The sequence below is a fragment of the Barbus barbus genome (genome assembly GCF_936440315.1).
Source record: "Barbus barbus genome assembly, chromosome: 25".
NCBI classification, from domain to species: Eukaryota; Metazoa; Chordata; class Actinopteri; order Cypriniformes; family Cyprinidae; genus Barbus; species Barbus barbus.
Genome location: NC_136753.1, coordinates 5,299,245 through 5,322,438, shown reverse-complemented (window position 1 = coordinate 5,322,438; position 23,194 = coordinate 5,299,245). Strand labels below are relative to the sequence as shown.

The 23,194-nt window shown below is 38.7% G+C and overlaps 1 protein-coding gene and 1 pseudogene across 2 annotated transcripts; both read right to left on the bottom strand.

Annotated features, from left to right (window-relative positions):
• Nucleotides 1–9,945: 9,945 nt before the first annotated feature.
• On the bottom strand, nucleotides 9,946–16,772 carry LOC306844590 (uncharacterized protein). The gene is made up of 2 exons (XM_079376831.1): nucleotides 16,208–16,772; nucleotides 9,946–13,104 (listed from the first exon to the last, which is right to left on the bottom strand). The coding sequence occupies exon 2, from the start codon at nucleotides 12,561–12,563 to the stop codon at nucleotides 10,770–10,772; it is 1,794 nt and encodes a 597-aa protein (XP_079232957.1). The 5' UTR covers nucleotides 12,564–13,104; nucleotides 16,208–16,772; the 3' UTR covers nucleotides 9,946–10,769.
• Nucleotides 16,773–21,837: 5,065 nt separating this feature from the next.
• On the bottom strand, nucleotides 21,838–22,802 carry LOC306844774 (annotated as a pseudogene). The gene has a single exon. The product of its transcript is annotated as an uncharacterized misc_RNA (transcript).
• Nucleotides 22,803–23,194: the final 392 nt, after the last annotated feature.

Below are 23,194 nucleotides of genomic sequence, written 5' to 3'. Positions count from 1 at the left end.
ATATATAGATATATTTTTTTTTTTTTTTTTTTTTCACATGAACTAACCAATTAAAATGCAAAGATAAATAGTTAAATCGATACAATACATAAATAGTTTAATAGGGATCTATTAAACAGGAAACGCTGAATCATAATATAATTTGCGATTTTTTTTTTTTTTTTTTTTGCGTGTGTGTGTGTTTAAGAAACCCAACCATATCCATCTCTGGCACATGGTGTCTCCTTTACAGGCGTTGTTTCTTCACGTGATATTTTTCCCCGTCTCTCCCTCCCTGCTTGACCCAGTAACCCAAACAGAAACGAGAAACATTCTCTATCACTTCCCATGTCCTGATGCTGTTGATTAACCTACTTAAATTATCCCATCTCTCCGGTGTCTCGCCTGGACATGATACAGCAACTAATTGGAAACACACTGCTTAGATACTTCTTAGAACTGTTCTATTTTAGCTCAGCACCAGAAGGCATTTGAAATGAATTGCAAATGGAAGAAAAAGACATCTTACGAAGTGCAAAAGAAGGTGTGTGAGATTCTAAACTTTTATGAAAGTTGCCATGGTTTGCATTATGAGTCATTTAGACTCATATTTTCAATTTGTTGTCATACATGATGATGTCAGCATAAAAATAAACTGCAATGTTGGAAAGCACTCGCCACATGGTCAAGTGCGGCCTGTTTAAGGGCCTCGTTGGTGTAAGCGAGCGTGTAATTGTGTGTTGACTTCTGTTACCTTTAGCTTTGCCGTCTATTCCTCACCTGACTCACCCTCACACAGAGCGTCTGTCCTCATGTGAGCCCTCGGTCACATGTTCGCACCTCCCAGGTGTTTGGATTAGAGTGAAAAGAGCAGGACGGTTCGGGCTGTGGGCAGGAAGCGCTGGAAAAGATGAGAAGAAGATGTGGGCATGGGTGAAAGAGTGCTGTTGTAAACAGACTTCTTTTGTTGTTCCTGTGATTCAGAGAGCTTCCTCCCAACAGCTGCAGGCCACCGCAGGCCCTGTGGTGTGTTTAGTGGGTTTGTTTGACTGTAGATGTGAAGCTCTGTTACCCATTACCATGATTCCCTGAGTCACTTGTGAGACAGCACAGTCGCCCTTAAAGAAATGCCTTATTTGGCCTGGTCTGAGTGTGTTTGAGTGAAAAGACGTGGAGTATAGTGTGGGACAAGATGGTCTCTGGGAGACAGTTTACAAAAATATAGAACATTTAACTGGCAGGAAATTTGGAAGCCATGTGAATATTTTGATTAATTGATTTTACATTTCTATTATTTGTTAACTTGTATTTCCATAGTATGTTCCCAGCTAACAAAGAATGTTTTACTAACATTCCATTTGACCAATTTGTAATCACTATGGGAATGTTACGTGTTCTCTGAACATTCTAAGACAAAGTTACTTTTAGACAAACAGTCGACAAAAATGTTCCATGGATGTTGTACAAATAAAATTTTGCACTAGTGTTTTGAGAATGTTATTATAAACCAGGTAACTTTAAAATAATGCTAGTGAAAGAACATTTGTTCATAACTTTGAGAGAACTTTGCCAGAATATAAACAAGTTCTGAAAAACGTTCCCTGTTTGCTGAATAGCCTAATATTAGGGTAGTTGACAAATTTATGAAAGCCCGTTCTTGTCTTGGAAAAAACAAAAAAACTAAATTTATTTATTTATTAACTTTTCTTAGAAATTTGAGTTTAAACATGAAATTTAGTTTCTTACAATTCTGACATTTTCTCAGAATTCTTACTAATTCTTAAATGTAAACCCACATTTCCAAGCACAATAGTCAAAATTGCATTTTTTTTTTTTTTATGTATTTATTCCATGGTGGAATGGTCTTTTGTACAAATGTTTTATAATAACTTGTTTTAAAGTTGCTTTTGTTTTCTAGATTTTAAGTTAAAATGTATTGAGGATTCACCTTACCAATTTAATAAGCCCATTATTTATTTTATTTATTATTATGTTATGGCTTTAGTTTAAATAGATACAAGGTAGAACGCTTAAGATCATTCATTTTAAATACTACAAGTGAATTTAAGCTTTAATGAGGGGAAATGAGCTTGTACAATTAAATATCCAACATTGGCAGATGCAGTGTGGTGTGCCAAATTATTTTTTAGAAGTCTTTCAATAAATACTAGGTCATTTCATGCCAACAATTCATCTGGACACATTCGTAGAAATCTAAGATATTTGAGTTTTCAGTCATATAGTTCTCATTTCATGTTTGCTCAGATTTGTGTTTTCTATCATTTCATTTATGTTGAGAATATGTTAAATTGCTTCATTAAATCGTTAATTTTGTGTGTTATGGTTGAAGTGCCTCTGCTCTTAAGAAGTAGCTTACATTTGTAGAATGCTTCTGTAAATCAGCATCATGTCTTGAAGATTAGAGCGTTTTTCAGTTAGCATGTGCATGTCTGCAGGTATGTAGGTCAAGACTGAGCTGTGTAAGGCACTAATGTTGTGCTGGGTCATAGGAGGGGATCTGACAGGTTGTCGGATGCAGGTAACAGGACAGAAGGAGACATGCTTATCTAATGGATAATCGGGTTAATGTGCTTGTGGCACTACTGAACTTCTAGTATACAGTATTATCCACAGCCATATCACCCTGCAGCCCAAGACAGGTTGCCCACTGAAGCTAAGCAGGGATGAGCCTGGTCAGTACCTGGATGGGAGACCTCTTGGGAAAACTAGGTTGCTGTTGGAAGAGGTGTTAGTGAGGCCAGCAGGGGGTGCTCACCCTGTGGTCTGTGTGGGTCCTAACACCCCAGTATAGTGACGGGGACACAGTATACTGTAAAAAGCACCGTCTTTCGGATGAGACGTTAAACCGAGGTCCTGACTCTCTGTGGTCGATAAAAATCCCATGGCACTTCTCGTAAAGAGTAGGGGTGTAACCCCGGTGTCCTGGCCAAATTCCCTCCACTGGCCCTTATCAATCATGGCCTCCTAGTAATCCCCATCCACTCGATTGGCTCTATCACACTCTCCTCTCCACCTGTAGCTGGTGTGTGGTGAGCGCACTGGCGCCGTTGTGCTGTGGCTGCCGTCGCATCATCCAAGTGGATGCTGCACACTGGTGGTGGTTGAGGAGAGACCCCCACATGATTGTAAAGCGCTTTGGGTGTACGGCAATACACAATAAATGCGCTATATAAATGCATCATTCATTCATTCAGTACGTGACTAACGCTGTCTAGTTCCAAGGGTAAAAGTGACCTCAGAGAGATTAAAATAGGTGTTTGAAATATGGGGAGCTAGAGGGGCCCGAGACCCCCTAGTTCCAGTTATAGCCCCTCTAGTTATCTTTAAAATGCAGGGTGAGGGGGGCTGCTCTACTGAACATCAGACTGTCATTTAGAATTGTTACTACAGCAAGGAGGTCGACACCGCCATGATGCTGGACTGTGATCAAAGGTTAACCACTAAGTTGACAGTGTTAGGGGTAACGCATAACAAGTAACTTGAGTTACATAATCAGATTACTTTTTTCAAGTACCTAAAGTTACTTTTATATCTGAATTACTTTTTCAAATACATAATGCAAGTTACCTTGTTTTCCCATTTATTCATATGACACCTCTCCTGTTCCTTTGTTGAGAAAAATTTGGAGTGAGGTGCAGATGCACTTCCTTTAGCCTGAGGCTTGTTCATTTCACTTTTGGGTTAAAGGGCTTTTACAGTTGCCAAAAATATAACTTTTGGGTTTTCCGTTATTACAATTTAATAAGCAAGCCCAGCTCAGGTGACAAAAAGTAACACAAAAGTAAAGTAACGCATTACTTTAAGTTGTGCATTTATTTACAAAGTGTTCATTTGTTTGATCAAAATACAGTAAAATCAGAAACATTGTGAAATATTACGGTTTAAAATATTTTCTTTATATATTTTATGAAATATATATATATTCATGTGATGCAAAGCTGAATTTTCAGCATCATTACTTCAGTTTCAGAAATCATTTTAATATGTTGATTCAGCAAAATATTTAAAACTTTTCAAAATGTTTAAAAATAAAACCATTTTCAGCCACATAAACATAATCGTCTGCCAAACTTTTATATTTAATAATATTAACATTACCGGTCATATATTATTTTTATAATCAAATGTTATAATGTATTTAATGAATAATACAAATAAAATAGACTCTTTTATAGGCATCACAACTTTATAATGTAAAGAAAAATGGATATTCATTTTGAGACTTGCTAAAGATTACATTAACCAGTGTTATTGAATTATTACTATTTTTTAAAAACTTTAACCATTAGATGACAACAAAGGTAATCTAAATATAAAAACAGGACATAAACAATTAAATATCCAGAATTAAATAATCATTTAGCATTTTGGAAATCTTTTTAGAATGAGTTGTATGTGAATAATATTGCGCATCTGTGAGGAAGAGATTTCATATTTAATTCTATGAAATAATTGTGATCATAGAGCGATAAGTCAAGAGGATAGCGGTCTGGACTTCATAGAGCTCAAGTGCTGCTTTATTAATATGAAGTGTCCTTGTAAGTGGAATATTGATGCAGGAACTGTGCTTCAAACATTATGGATGTATTGATTTATGATTGTAGAATAATGCCTTTTTAATGAAGTGCTTTCATTAGAGCAGTTGGAACATATTTTGTTGCTTTTCACATTTAAACAATCATCTGCAAAGTAACACAATGTGCCTACAAACCTTATGGTCCTCGGCCTCACACTGAAGGCAGCTGTTCTATCCACGCACATTTTCCCCAGAACATATGTCAGTCATGTTCTCACATACGCAGATGCGTGCCTGCAAAACAAGCTCTCTCTCTTTCTCCATACCCGCTCTTTCCCTCGTACACACAGAGTGTGGCAATATCCTGAGCGCTCGCATTACATAACTCTGGGCTGACTCATTGCTCTAGTGGCCTAATTCATCCTTCGCATTTAATGGATGAGCAGAAATCTAGTCCTCACTTACACTTCTGCCCCACTTTCTTTGACTTGTTCAAAGTGTCGCCTCAATCACACACATTGTTTACAATTCTGGCCAATTATATCAGGGCTGAAACATTCTTTTATCCTTTCTTTTATGGGTATTAGAATCTTGGCCTTGCTTAGACAATGGAATGATCTGACGTTGGTGTGCATGACATAATAAAGAGCTGCTATTGAGGCTGGGGCTTTTATTGGTGCTGATTATGTATTAAGCACAAATAGTGTAAAAGGACACTTATGCATTTGCAGTTTGTTAAGGTTAGGTGTGCATTTACAACCTCTTACATTTAATTTCATTAAAGCAAGATTAAAGCAATACATTCATTGTATAGAATGCTTAAATCAACACTTTTCTAATCTGTAGCCCTGCTCTTTTTAATGAATAGGACGTATATTAATAAGAAATTAGTTAAAAGTGGGTGCTATATATATACACTAGACCTTACCTTAATGATTTTCCACTCTTGGTTGTAATGTAGAAATGTACACTTTCTGTAAAATGATACTTTTTGTGAAAAATGCTGTACAAGGAAACATGAAAAATAACAATTTTAGTTGTCATTGTACACTGCAAAAATGAAAATGAAAAAACTATACTGAAAAATTTGGCTTGAGAGTTCGAATACTTTTATGGGCCATTGTCTATAAAATTATGAAAGAGCACTACAGATTTCTTGGGATTTTATCTGTCACTGATATTACAGCATCTTTTGTGGGATTTTTTATTTTTTTGTCTCCGCCAGTCACATGTTCGAAACCCCTCCATTAGAGCAGGCAGTCATGCTGTTAATACATATCAAGCAGAAAAGTACAAAGGGAAGGAATTTAGCTCTCGGTTGAGACTTTTTTTGACTCACTGTTGCTGCACACATTGGGTGATGTGTCGCTATGATAGGAATATTTCTCAATGGGGTATCTGTCGATATCATTTCATTCTTTGTTTGGGAAGATTTGGGTTTGATTAAAGTAACTGATTACAAAAGAGGATAATGACAGGAATTTGGCATGTAATGGGTGATTGTGCCACAGGTGCAGCGGAGGATGGAGACTAATTTATAAAGAGTCAAGAGAGTGAGAATGATCAACCAAAGTGATAAGACAAAGAGAGGGAGAAAGATGAAAATGTAAGTGGTGCTTACATGTCTGTCATGATACTTGGGTGTCACGGGTGTTACTACTGTCACGTCTAATGTTTGTATTATGTTGTTAGTGCATTCTGAGTTGTTTATATGTTGTTGGTTACTTGGGTAATAATATATATATATATAGCATTTTTTATTTAAATTTCTAAAATCTATCTTTTGAAACATTATCATTTCTTTACTGTCACTGTTGATCAATTTGATGTTTTTTCTGAATAAAAGTATTAATTTCTTAAAAAAAAAAAAAAAAATCTTACTGACCCAGAACTTTTAGACAGTACTGTTTCATTTGGATATTTTCTTTTTTTTTTTTAAATGGTGATTTTTTTTTGTGTGTGAATAGTGTGGTGATTTTAAAACAATTTGACAGAATAGTTAAAATAGTGTAACTAGAATATAGTGTCAATAAATACTAATAAAGCACTACTTAAAAGAGAAAGGAGAGATAAAGAGAGCATAAAGACAGTGAGTGAATGTTGAATGACCTGAGGGCGAATAAGAGAGAACAAAACTGAGAGGGTCATACGCTTTAGGATTGAGGGAATGGGGTGTGGGCAGGGCTGGCTGACCTACATTCTGCTGCCCTTTCACTAATCTGCCTGTGTGAATCACACTGCCTCTTTTAAACTCTTACCAACTCTTATTAGACACACACACATACCCTCTTTAGTACATCCTGTGATGGAGTTACATATGATATACACTTGCTTATACGCACGCACATCATTGTGTTATAATTATCACTGTTCCACATGACACACATACATGCTCAGACACTTCTTCCCTTGTTTGCGCTCTCTATTTTTTTGACCTACATCTTAGGCAGCTCAGTTACGTAACCAGAGTTATGTTGTGCTCTGGAATCCCAGCGCTCCTGCAGATGTTCAGAGACAAAACATCTTCTCTTCCCACTCCATTCCTCTCTCTGGCCTCTTTTCCTCCTTGTTCTTCCTCTCCTCATTTAACTTTTCCTCCTTCCCTTCTCTGCTCGCCTTTTCTGCTCTAGTTTCCCTCCTTGTCCTGCCTCTGCTCTTTCGTTTATACATACACCGGGATCATTAGTGCACATAGCCAATCTGGGATTCAAAATCTAATTTGAATGTTTTAGTAAACAGGAGAGTTAATATAATCTGTATTATTTCTAGGTCACCAATCAAATATGTGACTGCGTGAACCTTGTTGTTCAGATTTTCATGTTCAGATAATATGATCATCAGGCTTTGCACAAACATGTGGCTATGCCAAATACTGAGTCACATCAGTCAAATTGCATTATAAAATCATTTGTGTAAGAAATGTGATACATTTGGCCTTTAATTTAACAGTAATTTAGCCATTTAACATAAAGTAATGATTAATGCTAATGTTAAATTCTTGTTGTCTTTCTATATTATTTGCACAAGTCTCTGTTTCCTATAGATAAGGTGTATGGATCATTAAAGGACCAGAAGTCAAGCACTGCTGCAAATGGTTGAAGAATTCTCTGAAGTGCTGCAGTTTAGCTGAGAAACGTCAAATTGTTTTTGGTATTCAGTATTGAATTGAATGGTGTTCAGTCTCTCAGATGTAAGTAGTGTTCGGTTATTAATGAGATCACAATGCAGCTTTCTGCTTACTCCTCTTTAAGCTCTCTGCAGGCTGGATGACGTATCTGCACCTCCACCCTCTCTCCTCCCCAACCCTCACTCTCTGAATTCCCCTTTTCTCATCCCTCTCCTCCCCTTCGCACTGACCTACTTTTCCACTGACCTGCTTTCGTAAGGTTCTGCATACTCCGAACAAATAAAAAAAACCAAAAAGCGAAGGAAATAGGGGGAAAAAAGACCAGCGAAGGGAACAAAGCACCGCAGCTCTTGCTAAAAGTCACCTTGCTTTTGTTCTTGCATTGGCTCTTGCTACCGTAGCAACCGGTAGTGCAGCACAGTTCTGTGCTTGTTTTCATGTGGTCATCAACAACATGCACACAAATATATTAGACACCTTTTAATGAATCTACTCATTACAGACGATTTGGTTGTTGTTGAATTATTGTAGAACAGGTAGTACTTTTAGATGAAGGTTGTACAGCAGGTTGTGTAAGTGCCATGCATATTACATAATGCCAGACAGGGCAAGTGATATAACAAACTGGCAGTCTACCAGGAGCAATAAATTAATAAATAAATGACAGGTAATCATTAACGCTTGAAAATGAGTGTGTCAGAAAAGATCTAGTGGAGAATTAGCGAGAAAGTCGAGATGTAATTTCTTGGGACCCGGGTGTTGAAAAGATTGGATTATGACCTGCACTTCAGGCGATTCTTTTTATAATGTCAGTTGATGTCAGAACAGTTACATAACTTGTTTTCTGCTCTGGTCTGTTTTATTTCTATGAATTAGTGCATGCACTTTCAGTATATTTTCACGACCAGTGAACAGTGTGACCGGCTACATCATGTTCCTTTCCAATTATCTCTGGTATAATTTGCAGATGACTTTTTTATGACGTTGGTAATTTAATCCATCAATGCATATTTGGAGGAGAGAAAATGAAAGCATTTTTATGTGTACTTCTGTTCGTGTGTGTGTGTGTCTTTGGGCTGTGACACAAGTGCTGTGACTTGGCCAGTGTTACATCATATTGGATGACTCTTGCGGCCTGCAGGAGTACAAAGTGTCCCTATGCATTTACAAAGCTCTCATTTCAATTAGTTTGTGGTGTTTGGAGGAGAGAGGAAAAGTCAGAAGCTGGAACCATAAAGTCTGTTTGCCTTTCGGTTGGTCTGGTTTTAAATCTTGTGCGAGTACAGGCTGGTATTGTTTATAGTAACACTTTATTATGGGCCATTAAGGCTTGTGTGGGCATAGCTAAGAGGTATAAACAACATTAGGCAACTTAAATTCAACATACAACGTTTTATTTTTCTTTCCACTCTGTAGTGTCATTCTCAGCACCTTGACAGGTATGCCCACCTCTTTTAACAAACATCTTTTTTTTTAATTTCAGTAAATACCACACAATACACCAGGGTACAGAGTTGAAATAGATGAACAGGACATGAAAATACATACATACTGTATCACATTGAGGTGAACAGACAACAGACACAAGAAATATTAACCCCAAAAAGAATAATAGCATTGGAATATAAAATAAAATACAATATTAATAATAATTATTATTATAGAATGCCAAAATAAACTTGATAAAAACTTAAAATACTCAAAAGAGAGAATTTGTCTGTACACTTTTTACATAATGGCCAGTGCCAGGCACCTGTTTGGGAACAATAAACACAGATTGTATAAAATCTGATGAAAAAAATTCAGTGCAGAAGCAGCTTTCAGCTGTGGTAAGTTCTACAAAGACAACTAGTGGGACTGGATTTGTGTCTAGGTTACACGTAGTTGTGTGCTGCAGCATTTTACTGTGTTAACTTTTATACGCAACAGTTAATGGGTATCATGATGCAATGAGCTACACGCACCAAAGGAGAAACTCTCCAGTTCTGCGTAACCTCAACCGTTTCTTCTCATGAGGTAGCATATGAGGCGTCTCTGAAACCTGACCACAGAGGACACGACCATCTTGAGATGGCAATGATATATCTTACACTTTGTACAGTCCGCATATTAATTCAGCCTCGGGAGAGACCGCCTTGACGTTTCTGAAAGGGTTTTTTCTCTAATTTGGCTACATGTCAGGTAGACTTTTTCAAACAAACGATTGGTCACAGTGACCTTTGGAGAGGGTCGATCCATCAGGCTCCTTTACAGTGATACAATATAGTAACGTGATGTACAAAAAGTGAAATTTTTTTTTTTTCACTGGTTAACCTTGACCTATGAATGACCGAAACACTATGAAGAGAACATTCTCACGAATGGTGTGATAAAGGGACATAAATACGATGATTTAAAAAATATAATGGAAGCATCAGATATGAACATTAGAAAAGGACTATACAGGAATTCAAACAGTAAGAAGTAGACAGTGTTCGTAGTCTTTCTCCCACTTTTCTACTCTTTAAGATTGACATGTCATTTTTTTCATAAAATATATTGAAATATGATATGTTTAGTCATGTCACAGTATTATAATAATCCAAGTGCTTCAATAATGCTAAGGTCCAAAGGCAGAGGAGAGAGACAGGCATTAAACCGGTTGAGGTTTTTCCTCCTGAAATCAGTAAAGAGAAAAGGACTTGTGCCTTTAACTCCATCAACTTGTGGCAAAAACTACTTGGGTTCAGAGACTACCCATCAATTTAGCTACGAAACATGGTAGAGATATGTAAATATTCAAAGGTGAAGTCAAAGGTTGCTATACAGAGTTTTGTAGGTTTGTTTCGAAAGAGGAAAAAGATCATTTGAAAGGGCTCGATTTCCTCTTCGCAACTTCTTTGAGTTACAGTTAAGTGCTTATGAAAGAGAGTGAGAGAACAGAGCTGCATTAAAATGTCAAAGAATTGCTCTTGATAAGAAAACAGACCAAGAACACGAGTTACTTTCTTGTTGTGGTTGTTACGAATAAGCAATAGACTTTCATGCAATTAATTGGTACCATTTTCATTTTTCTTTCTGTGGATGGTAAAGGTGACATTTATCAAGTCCTGTCTTAACTCTATTAAAGGATGCGATGTGCCGGTTTCAGTCATGTTTCTTGTTTCTGCTACCTCGTCCTCCTGAGCTCCTCTTGCTGCCTTCCTTCCATCCCTCTTCCTTCTCTCTGTAAGGATAGTGTTGTGTGCAAAGTTCATCTGCTGTCTCACTCTCCCCTTCCTTGTTTGCAGAGCTGCTGCCTTGCTGCTGGTTAACCTGCGCTAGCGCCAGGTACGGGTGCTGAGGCAGAGCGGAATCAGGTGACATAGCAGCTGTTGTAGCCATGACGTCTTGGGAGCCACCGTTAGATAGTGCTCTATGCTTGAGCCTTAGCTTGTGTGGCAGAGCAGTGCCTTTCATCTCACCTTGGTTGTCTCCGTACTGGTAAGCATCACTGGCGACCATGGTGGGTGAGGATGCTGACTGGTGGATGGCATGATATCCACCGGTATCAGAGGAAGAGGATGAGGGAGATTCATCGTCAGTGGAGGCTTCCTTATCTGAACTGCGTGGGTCTCCGTCGCTAGAGGAGGTGTCCTTGCCTGAGGAGGAGTGCTCTTGGTAGAAGCCATCTGCTTTTGGGCAACCTTCATACGTTAGCACTGGTGGCTCCTCGTTCAGAGTGCCGAGGTAGGGATTGGACCGCTGGTATATGTGGGCTTTTCCAGCCTCGTTGAGCAAATCTGGGGCAAAAGAATTTGGAGTGCCGTCTTGAACCTGATTTCTGCATTGTCCTTGAACACTCAGGTCTTGCTGCTGTATGACAAACCGCCTGCTCTCCCCGGCATCTGCCTTGCCGTTAGTGAATTCATAGCTTGGTGAATCCAAAGACCTCCTGGCCAGCTGCTGTGCCACTTCTGAAAGAGTCTCTAAACCATCAGGTCTTATTGGTAGACCGCACCCTGTTTGAGTAAAATTAGTGATTTGCCCATTCTGTTGTGTTTGGGATGCCACCTGCTGCTCCATTTCCTCAGCCCTTTGGCTCTCAACAGGGTAGGAGCTGCTTCCGGAACGAAAGAGGATGACGCTTCTTTGGGCTGTGGCGGAAGGAGGGGCTGGGTTGTTGATACATTCTTGCTGTTCCATTTCTTGCACTTGGTGATTCTCCAGTCTTCCAAGACTTTGATGGCCATTGAACATGCCATTAAGAACACTTGCCTCAAGCCTGTTAATGTCCATTCCAGAGCTCTCGTGTTTGATGTCAAAGTTCATAGGTTCAGGACTGTCCCGTGAAGATCCATCAGACATGTCAGACAGTGATCCATGCGAGGAGTACTTGGTTAACGCTGTGTGGCGTTCACTCCTGGTTGGCTGCTCAGCCTCTGAGGAATCAGAGTTCATCATGAGCTGAGAAGCACTGGAGTATCCACTGCTTGAATAATATGGATTTCCAGAAGTTGCTCCGGAACCATTAGCTCCATTAGTCGCTGCCTCTGTAGCACTACTGATCTGCTGGGTCTTCTCCATGTAAGAGGCAGAGCTTATGAGTCCAAATCTTAGTTTCAATTGCAGGAGTTCTGTCTTCAGCCGCACATTCTCCTCATTCAGTGCCATTACCCTGTTCTCCAACACCATGTCATTGAGCCGGCGCTTCTCCCTTGACCTTTTGGCAGCTTCGTTATTCTTGCGCCGTTTTTCCCAGTAGGATGCATCTTTCTTTTCATCTGAGATGAACTCCCGCTTTCGCCGACAGGACATGTTGGGTTTTGGTTTTATTAGTCGGCCTTGACGAGGAGGGCTGGTGATTTGAGGTGATGGTAAACTCTCACTGTAGGTTGAGAATGTTTCTAATGTTTCCAAATTGGAACTGTCGTTTTGGGTAGGAAGATTCAGGCTTTCCATTGTGGTCCTGTTAAGGCCAGTTTGTATAACTGTCACTCAGTGGACATTGAAAATGAATGATTTAATTCTGAAGAGTATTTGTTTCTGATTAAAACTTCAAAAACACACTTTAATTGTCAGTATGTTCAATGACGTATGAGGTTCTGTTTTTTCCTCCAAAGAGGAACTGTACGTATTTCTGATTGATGCCTTTTTTCCCTTCTCTAACCAGTCTTCAAACCTTTCAAGTGTCCAGACTGGTCAAAAATATAAGAAAAAGATGAAAGGCAACAAAAACAACCGTCATTGGATAGGTGTGTTACAAGTTTAGTTTAGTAGAGATAGTCTTCTTTTTTTGTTGTTGTTTAGCTTGTTTTCAGTTCTTTCCAAGTTTAATTTGTTGACTTGGCAAACCTCCTTGTTCTTAATGGGTAAGGTGGCAGTGCAGGCTGGGATTGCTGTTGAACAATAAACTTTCTTTTTCCAAGCACCCCGAAAGATGTTGAACGTTTATCAGATCCGTCTCAGCTCAATGTTTTGTCCCAGTCTTTGATGAGCAGATCTGTAAAGACAATGAAACAGGATTTGTTTACTTAAATGTGCCTACAAGAATGAATGAAACTAATGTGTCAGAGTTAAAGTTAACAAGAAGTAACAATGCAGGATAAAGTTATTATAGTGTATTATTTCCAAAGTTTTGTAATTTATTGCACTGGTGACATTGCCTCTTTTTTTAACTCTGTACGTAGTTAAGAAGTACTTTCAGTCCCTTAAATTACAACAAGCATTTAACTTTAATTTGAGGGTTTTGTGAAGACCTTCCCTTACAATTTGCATTCAAACATTACAGCTTTGATGATAAATGCCATGGATGAATGTCAAATGACGCAATAGCAAAATGTGTTCTCTATTAATTCGGAAACATCCCAGTGTTCCATTTCCAATCTTGGCACCAACTGAAATGTTCTGCTTCTCCTCTGTCCTACGAGCTCTAGAGAAATGTAGGTCAGTAGAGTAGCGTAGCACAGCGAGTAGGAGATCATGCCGTGCTGCAGTAGGACACATATTGTGTAAGATACTGCACTGTCACATAATCAGAGACACCTGACTCACTGCCAGGACTCCAGGCAAAGGAAGCACCACAGAAGAGACCTAAAGGTGTGGAATATCCGGAATAACCCTCATTCTCTTTTTATCATTTATTTGTGATCAAAACATCATTTATTGACAATGTAACTAAGAACATTTGGTTTACTAAAAATAAGGAGTACCTAATGTACACAACTCGCTTTTCAACTGACTTCTTATTAGGACTTTGTCCTTGATTTGTTAGCTCATCCGATTTTGCAGCTTATCGTGAGAATCTGAATTCGTGTTACATAATCACACACAGCTATTGCACCATCACTAAAACACAACTTCAACACCAGGCATTCTCATAGTTCAACACTAAAAAGAGGAAGAGGAACAAAACTGTACAACACAAACAGCCCATTGTTCTCAAAAGCAATCTTAGAACTTTGCATACGCCTCTTTTGTTTAAGCCCGATTTGATTTTCCCTTATCTTCAGCCACACGAGTGAGTATTACTTTGTATTTCTACATTTGTAACTTTGTCCATTGTGTGGTTAGGCTCACAGCACTGTGGGGACAGAGCATCCTGAAAACATGGAAGCACAAAGTATTTGGTCCATGCATGACCATTTTTCCGAGAGCACGGGGGAGGGCGGTGGACGTTGCGCGTGTGTCCCACTGACCTAGAAACCGGCTGCTCCATAAACGGTGCGTGTGCGCACTGGCTCCAACGCGGTGCTGTAAAATAGGTCAGTGGGGCGTCAACGGTGTGTGCGTGCGCGGGTGTGTGTCTGTGATAGTGCGCGTCTGAGCAAGTGGGGAGGAATTATAGTGCCTACCAAAAATAGTGTGCTTGGGTGAGGGAGGAGTTAAGGATTCCAATTGGGGGGCGAGACAGAAATTTACCAGCACTGCGGAGGTACGAAAGAAGAGTGAATACGTCAGCATCAGAATATTAGATTAAACTGAGCTATGAATCACTCCAGTGATGCACTGATACGCATCAAATGCGCTAGCATTTTCCTGAAACGCAATGAGAAAGGGAGGAAGATTTCAAAATTAGGGATTCTGCTCTTTCACCACAAGGATTGTCCGATGTGGTCCAGCTTTTGTAATAAACAGAGAATGAGGTACTGCGCAGTTCAGGCTGCAGGTTGTGGCTCAATGCCAGATTGTCATCACAGTCAAGGATCATTTTAGGACATGCTGAGCTAAATTCAAACACCTAAGTTACTATAAATATAGTGTTTATAAATCTTTATTTAATGGTAGATTAGTGACTTAGGATAGGAATGATTTTCAAAGAATAAGGAGGAAGACATGACCGTCCATATGCACATTTGTGTTATTGGTTCCCCCAGCTTGTTTACTTTTCCTCTTGCAAGAATAAGTGTCCACAATTCAGAAAAAAGAGCTTGAGGTCCAGTCAAACACACAGTTATGCACCATTCTACATGGATAGTGTTTAAATCTGGAAGCCTCCTTGCATGTGTTCTCTCAGTCACATGTAGGCAAAACTGTTACGCCTCCAGTCTTCCTTCCAAACTAAAGGCCAAGTAGGCCAGTAAGACTGTGAGATAGTGTGTTGGCTAGACTCTTAATTACAGGGGTTAATGCTGAAATCACAATAGCCGTCTATGAAAATTGAGTCCACACCAAGTTGTCAAAGTTGGATGCTCTTCAGATTGTATGACCACTTGTGTGCATGTCTTTTTTTTCTGAAACAAAAACGTTCTTATTTGGTTTTCAGACTGATGCTTAGTATTACCAGGAGTTTGGGAGCAATGTGAGGCAGTTTCAGATTCCTGGCATTGCTGGACGGGGAGTGGTGGAATTGTTAAGGGGCAAAGTGTACTTAGTTTGGGAGTAGGTCAGCTTTTTATGAGCCGAGCATGCAATGGGTATTGCATCACAATTAGTTATGATTAATTATTAAACATTAGTCTTAGTCTTTGCATGTGACTAAACCTCTCTCTTTCCCAACCAAAAGTTTTACGTCGCTTCACATTGTACAATAACCTACGAGTCACGCGCTCACGTTACAATAATTTAATTAATTGACTGTGATTATTAAACATTCGCGCATCTGAGGAAGGTCTGTCTCTGAACAACGCATTATCCTATCGGGATATCCTATTTTACAACCAAACGCTGACTTGCAACTAACTTATTGAAATGCAAGGGAATCGTGGCACCGCAATGCACACACATTAACTGACCTCACAGCCACTCTTGCGTTTGGATTTCGTAATGATCACCACCTCCCCCACGCCACGACCGTCTCGCCTTGACATTGAATGTGAATATGTATGCAATGCACAATACGACATAATCTGTTGCTGCCTTACAGTTCACGACATGCCAAAATAAACAATCAAGAAAAAATAATTGAAAACCAATGAATTCGTCAGTCAGCGAAGCATTTGAAAGGCACGAGTCCGTTTCCATGTGAACAATAACATGCCCTGACCACGTTGCAAGGTAAGAGCCTAGCCTACAACTGCTTAGCCTGCTACAAGCTCTGTAAAACACAATACATACAGCACGTATTATGAAATATTATGTGAAAACCCGACTGCATTTGTACTCACCGAAGTGAAATAGCACAGTCCTTTCGTTAAACGGAAGAATCCTCTTTTATTCTTCAATAAATCGCTCCTCTATATGCGGTTTCTCGTCCCGATTATGCTCTTTCCTCCTTTTACAACTTCAGTCTCGGCTGGAAATGTCCCGCGTGGGTCGTGATCCACTCACCGGCTTTGTGTCGATTAATGTGACTCCCTGAATGTGCTGCTATTCGCCGTCTATCTCTCCCTCCCTCTTCGTCCTTGTGTTATGTCGGAGGCTTTGCTCCAGTTTTCCTCTCTTACACACACACACACACACTTTCTCCTCTCGTCGTCCTCGGATGTGTGTTAGTAGGTCAGCGGTTGCATAACACGGAGCTTTGGGTGCCTAGTCACGTTTTTGTTCATCATGACTATACACAAGCCTCCTCTCCTGCCGAAATGACCGAAGACTGAACGGAGGGGGTCAAAAAAAGCTCTTCTCCCGTTCACCGTAACGACACTCACCCTATACACCGATCACATACACGGCAGCAGCGGTGTGTGGTGCTCCAACAAGCCTCTGTTTAATCAACACTTCAGCTTCTCTGGAGGAAGGAGGAGGTTACGAGACTGCTAAACTGTTGCGTAAATATTCACAATTACATAAAAGATACTTTGGCTCAAAGAAAAGTCTCAGTAGATTGCAATCTATCTCACCTTCTATTTTGAAAAGTTAAAGTAGCTACATTTCTTTAATTTTTTTTGTTCTTTCGTTTAAGCATTAAATCAGTAAAATAATGTGTTTAATTGCTATTAAATTCAGTGCATTGTTGCATCTCAAACGAAATATTGTGCTTTTTTTAAAGAAGTTACAGGGTTGATGGGTTTATTATTATATAAATTATGAGGGTAAGCAATTAGAATATTATATTATTAGTGTAATTAGAATATAATAGCACTTATTATTTACACTGGGGTACAAATTAGCAGTTACTTTACAATGTAACAATATGCACATTACATAGTAAAGACATTTAATGTAGCATAACATTGAATTATATACTGAAATATTAGTGATGAGTCTAAAATAAAAACTATTATTTAATGTAGTTTCACATAGTGATTTTCAGTTGCCTAAAAATTGTTGTTCAAGAAGAATGTATGTCTTGTACATACCCTGTCTCTTTCAAAACATGATATAGGCCAAGGATACAGTCCCAGAACAGGAAGCCAAGTTCAAGTTACATTCTGAACATTTTATTCTTGTATGCATTGCAGCGTTTACTCATATTTCTCTTATGAGTGCGTGTCTGTGTATGTCACTATTACACATCATGAATCAGTAGGTTCTTCCCGTTTTACTCTGTTCCTTGACCTAAATCATGTAACAGGTGACAGTACAGTTCCCAGAAGGTACTAATTATATATAAACAAACAAGTAACATCATCTCACCAAGAACAACTATAGGGTTTTTTAACCGGTTGCTCCGTTTGAATGCTTACAAACCTAGAAATCACAAATGCACTCGAGTCAGGTCCTTTCGTGGGAATGTTTGTTCAAAGAAAATAAATTTACATTTAAATGGAAGTAGGTCATACAATTATTTTCCTCACAAATTTGCATGTGAACCTCAGTGAGCTTTAAAGGAATGATTCACCCAAAAATGAAAATTAGCTTAACATGTTATCACCCTCAGGCCGTCCAAGATATAGATGAGTTTGCTTCTTCATGGAAACAGAAATTTAGCAGTATATCACTTGCTCATCAGTGGATCCTCTTCAGTGAATGGGTGCCGTCAGAATGAGAGTCCAAACAGCAGATAAAAACTATACAAGTAATCCACACCACTCCAGTCCATCAGTAAACATCTTGTAAAGTGAAAAGCAGCGTGTTTGTGAGAAACAGATCCATCATTAAGCCTTTTTTAACTTTAAACCATTGTTCCTGGCTCAAATATGAGTCCTCTATCCATAATATTGCTTTCTCCAGTCATCTCGTCTGAATCGGGAGAGAAATATGCACAGTTCAAGCACTGTTTACAAGCAAAAACAGTCCAAAACTGTTCAAGTATGTCGGTAGGTTTTGATGTGAGAGGAGATAAGAGAATGGACTTTTTCACGGGTTAAGGTTAAAAATGTCTTGTAAGATTAAACAAACTCATGAAAAAACATTTAAGATTGAATAAAGAAAGTCTTCTACATTTTGGATGGCCTGAGGGTGAAATTTTCCATTTTTGGTGAACTTTACCTTTAAGAACCTTTTGACACAGTACGTGTATTTTTACCCGTGGCAAAAATAATCTCAAGCCAGCTGCAACAATCTTTATAACATGTAACTTTTTGCGCTGTCTTAAAGCACACTAGAATATGCAATTCTAGTGAAGTGCTAGGATCAAGAGGGTCAGGGTAAGAGACATGTCAGTTGTAGGCCTCCGTCGGCAGCCCGCGTGCTCCCCCTTCATCTGTCGCGGTGCTGACGGACACTACGCAGACTGGGGGTGTTGGCCTTGAACTTGCCTTTCCCTCCCCCTCCGCATTCTCCTCCATTCACTCACAGCTGCGTCTGCTACAGTTCCCTAGGCAACCGTTATGCTGCCTGCCTAGCAACTGGTTTTCCTTCCCCCTCCCTCCTTGCAGATAGAGAGGGGTTGATGAGGGGTGCTGGGAGAGACAAAGAACCCAATGTGTGTTTATCTTATGTGGATCATGGAACAGGAAGCAGCGTAGGCATCCTCTGTGGAGCTGTATTGTCTGAGCAATCACACTCGCTAGTCCACTAGTAGATCTGAGATCCAAAGGGAGCAGATGTTAGTAGTTATGAGTGGGGGAAATATTTAGAAATCCTGCCACGTCTTCATTCATAAAAGCAGAATGCCTAATAAACATTACACCTCACTGTTTACAAATCAAGACCAGCTTTATATTGTAGAAGTGCGTATTGTTTATTGGTATGTTTGTATAGTTAAAGTAGCCTACAGGATAAAAACACACACATTTTATTACGTCATAGTCAACAGCCAACCAATAAATGTATAAACAAAGCATGGTAGTGCCCCCACATGGTAATATTTCAAACATAAGACATGGTAAGTGTTTTAAAGGAATAGTTACCCCAAAAATGTAAAATGGAGAACGTTTACTCACACTCAGGTGATCCAAGATGTAGATGATTTTTTCTTCATCAGAGCAGATTTGGAGAAATTTAGCATTACATCACTTGCTGACCAATGAATCCTTTGTAGTGAATGGGTGCCGTCAGAATGAGAGTCCAAACAGGGGGGCGATTTTTCACTGGAGGAAGCATTATTATGGATTACAGATTGGTATTTTGGTCAGAAGCAACTATTATAATGTTTTTATCAGCTGTTTTGGATGATGATCCATTGATGCAATGCTAAATTTCTCCAAATAGGTTCTGCTGAAGGAACAAATTTGTCTTAAATAGCCTGAAGGTAAGTACAAAACTTCAAGTTTTAATTTTTAGGTGAACTATTCCTTTAAATGTTAATGATAATAATATTTATAAAAATCATTTGTAGACAACAATAACAATGGTCATATTTATTATTAATTAGCATTTCACACTTTTCCCAAAAAGACTGCTTACACATTAAATTAAAAAGTGTATTAATACACAAACAGATAAAACCAAGCACAGATCAGCTCAGTTGACCTGCAAACATCTGCCCGAAAGCTATGATTTTAAATACAGAACACAGAGCAGCATTTAGGCAGCTGAGCCTGTAAACCTTTTGTTTCGATCCACTGCTGCTTACCTGTCTTTTTGCATTGCTTGCATGTTTAACGTTCAGCATAAATGCATTCGTGAATCAATAACTTTGTCTCCTGCAGCTTAAAATAGCAACAGAAGTGCTGATGTTGACATTGAACATGTAGCTGCGATAAACTGTCTCGCAGACAGTGAGACTGGGAATCTCTAGAGGAAATAAATTCACAAATTGTTGTTTCTTTCTGCTGTACTACTCACTCCTTGGTACAAGAACACCATTCCCTGCTAAAAGTGAATGTTTCTTTTAGCTTTGTATGATGAATTCACACCTTACTATAGGGAATCAATGACGTTCACTCTCACATCTTTAAATAGCCGTTTAGGTGCTGACGCTGCCATTGAAGTTGTTGCTGTAATCAGCCACTCTGGGAGCCAAATATACTGTTGCCCTGCAAAGAGCTGCTTGTGATCAGTCAGCTACTGAGCATATGCGGGTCATGTGTTTGTTCACCAGAATTAAATATTTAAAATGACAAATAAATGTGATATATTTTACTATGACTGTTCAGTTCTATTCTGCAAGATGATTAGTTAAAAAAAAAAATCACTAATTTAAAAATTGTGAAATTTTTTTTTTTTTTGCAGTGACCAGAGAACATATTTTGATGTAATAGTAATCTGAAATCTTCATAAAACCAGTAAATATTATTAGAATTTAAAATAACTGTTTTCTATCTAAATTATATTTTAAAATGTAACTGATTCAAGTCTTAAGTGTCACATGATCCTTCAGAAACCAGTCTAATATGCTGATTTGCTGCTCAAGTAAATTCAAAAGAACAGAATTAATTTGAAATGGAAATGTTTTGTAACACGTTAAATGTCTGTACTGTCATGTTTGATTATGTGTCTTTGAATTAAAGTATTAATTTCTTATAGAATCTTAAAAAAAATCTTACAGACCTCAAATTTTTTTATTGGTACTCTAACAGTATTATATATGTGTGTGTGTGTGTGTGTGTTTAAATTAGCTTTAGGCTGACTAAATAATAAAAAACACATTGGTTATGATTTATAGTTGTCCTTAATTTTGAAATAACCAACTTACAGATTCTGGATATTTAATTTTTTAGCAGAACTATATGCAGTGGTTTTTAACTCATTCTCTGTTGAGTCTTATAGATTATAAACATGGAAGCAGGAGACCTAAAGAATGTGGGTTTTTTTCTAGAAATTAAATATCATCATAAAAATCCTATCGTGTGTCATTGTGAACTTTTGCATGTTGTTGTACTGCTTTCACCAGAGGCTTTTTATCTCACATATTTTAATAACAAACCTGTGGTTTAAATCAGAGTTGTATCATTTTACTTCCCTTCTTTCCAGGTAAAATTTTTTTTAAAAATCCAAACTTATTCATGAAACGAGCACATATTTGTACCAGATGTGTAAAATTAATGTAAAAAAAAGAAAGAAAATACTTTGAACCCCAAGTGCTTTTAAATATACTGGCAAAACCAAGAGTTCTCTCCCCAAGCAAAAGCCCAAACAGAGATTTAATGAAAAAATAACAGGCACTGAATAGGAAAAGTATTTAACTGTCATTTGTGAAGGTTCAGGTTTGCTTAACTTACAGCACCATACGCCACAAAAGTAGATACAGAAGACAGCAGAGCTTTTCACAACATTTTTCATTTCATCCAGCATGCAGTGAACATTACTAGTGGAGCAGACAAACATATGAAACATTCACATAAATTAAAAATCACTTAAATTGCCAGCTGTTCCAGTGAACAACCAGCTGGCTTATATTTGTCTGTTACAATCAGAAAAAGGGTTTCTTTCTTTGGATAGGTCAGAAGACAGGTGGACAGATGATTTCAGTTCATTTTAGAGAGCTGATGTTGAGACAACAGTTTATTGAGCTGGGCCACTTCTTCAGTCAAAGCCCTGATCTGGAATCTAATAGCACTGTGATTTTCTCTATATGCCTGTGAATCAAAGGGTTATTCTGAGGTGCTGTTGAACAAGCTGATGGCATTGTGTGTGTTTGTGGCTTCCATAAAACCTCTGTAGACTGAGACCGTGAAGTAGTCTCCACTGGAAGAAGGACTTCAGCATCAGCACCTTCAATTCCACATGGAGTCTTGAAACGTAGTTTATGAGGAAGACCTTTCATATTGTTCGCTTGCCATCCTAATGAATGTGTATCCACTGCTGTAATACCGCTTGGCTGTTCACCAGGGAATTTTCGGATATGTTCACCTCCAGCATCATGTGAAAGCTCAGGGCTCCCAATGCTTGACCCTCCAGGTATGAAGAACCCATAGTTTTGCGCCCCATCTGGACCACCATGCTGTGGGATTGATAATGCGTGAACAAAAGTAGGTTGTAAGTTTGTACTGGGACAGTTGTAGGGTATTTCTGGAGATGTTTGGTTATGTGGACCAAAGGAGCAGATCTGTGCTGGTGAATCTGTGGGATCTTTGATCAAACCGAATTTAAACTTAGGTGCCAGTAGCTCAGCTTTCAGACGTGCTTTGTCTTCAAAAAGAGCCAAAACTTTGCGTTCTACCAGCTTGTCACTGATGCGGCGTTTCTCACGCGAACTCCTGGCAGCTTCGTTGTTCTTTTTGCACTTGTCCCAATAACCTTTGTATTTTTTCTCGGCAGGGATACACTCACGTTTGCGACGCAGAGTGATACGACTGTCAGTCTCAGAGCTTTCTTGGTCTTTCAGACCTCTGAGATGGATAAGAAAAGCATGCGTGCTAGCATGCTGCTGGATGTTAATATGGACACTGTTTCTTCTGTGAAGGACATGGTTCCATCCTGACTGACTGCATCAGTTATTTCTTGAGGGTGCATCACTCTCTGTTCTGCCAGAGTGACACTTTGATCCTTCATGCTTTGAGTCTGGGGCTTATTGTATGTTTAAAATCACAAGACAAACTCACAGGTCTTCTAAAATGTTGGCACTCAAGAAACTCTTTGTTGTCGTCTTGAAGATCTTTAACTCCCCCTAGTGGTTGAAGCAGGAATAAAATGAAGGGGTTTATGTAGGCTCGCATATTACATAACTGAAGCAATTTGGCAATTTTAGAAATAAAGGTAGACTATATTGTAATACACGTGAAGCCAAATTAAAAAGACAGTAACTTTAGAAATTAGAACATTTAAGCATAACTTAAAAACAGAAAGTCATGGGAACTGATTATTCAGATTTTAAATTCTAATTAATTTTTAAAATCTAGATTTTGAAAGTTGTGGCTTAAATAGGACTTTTAAATGTCAATAAC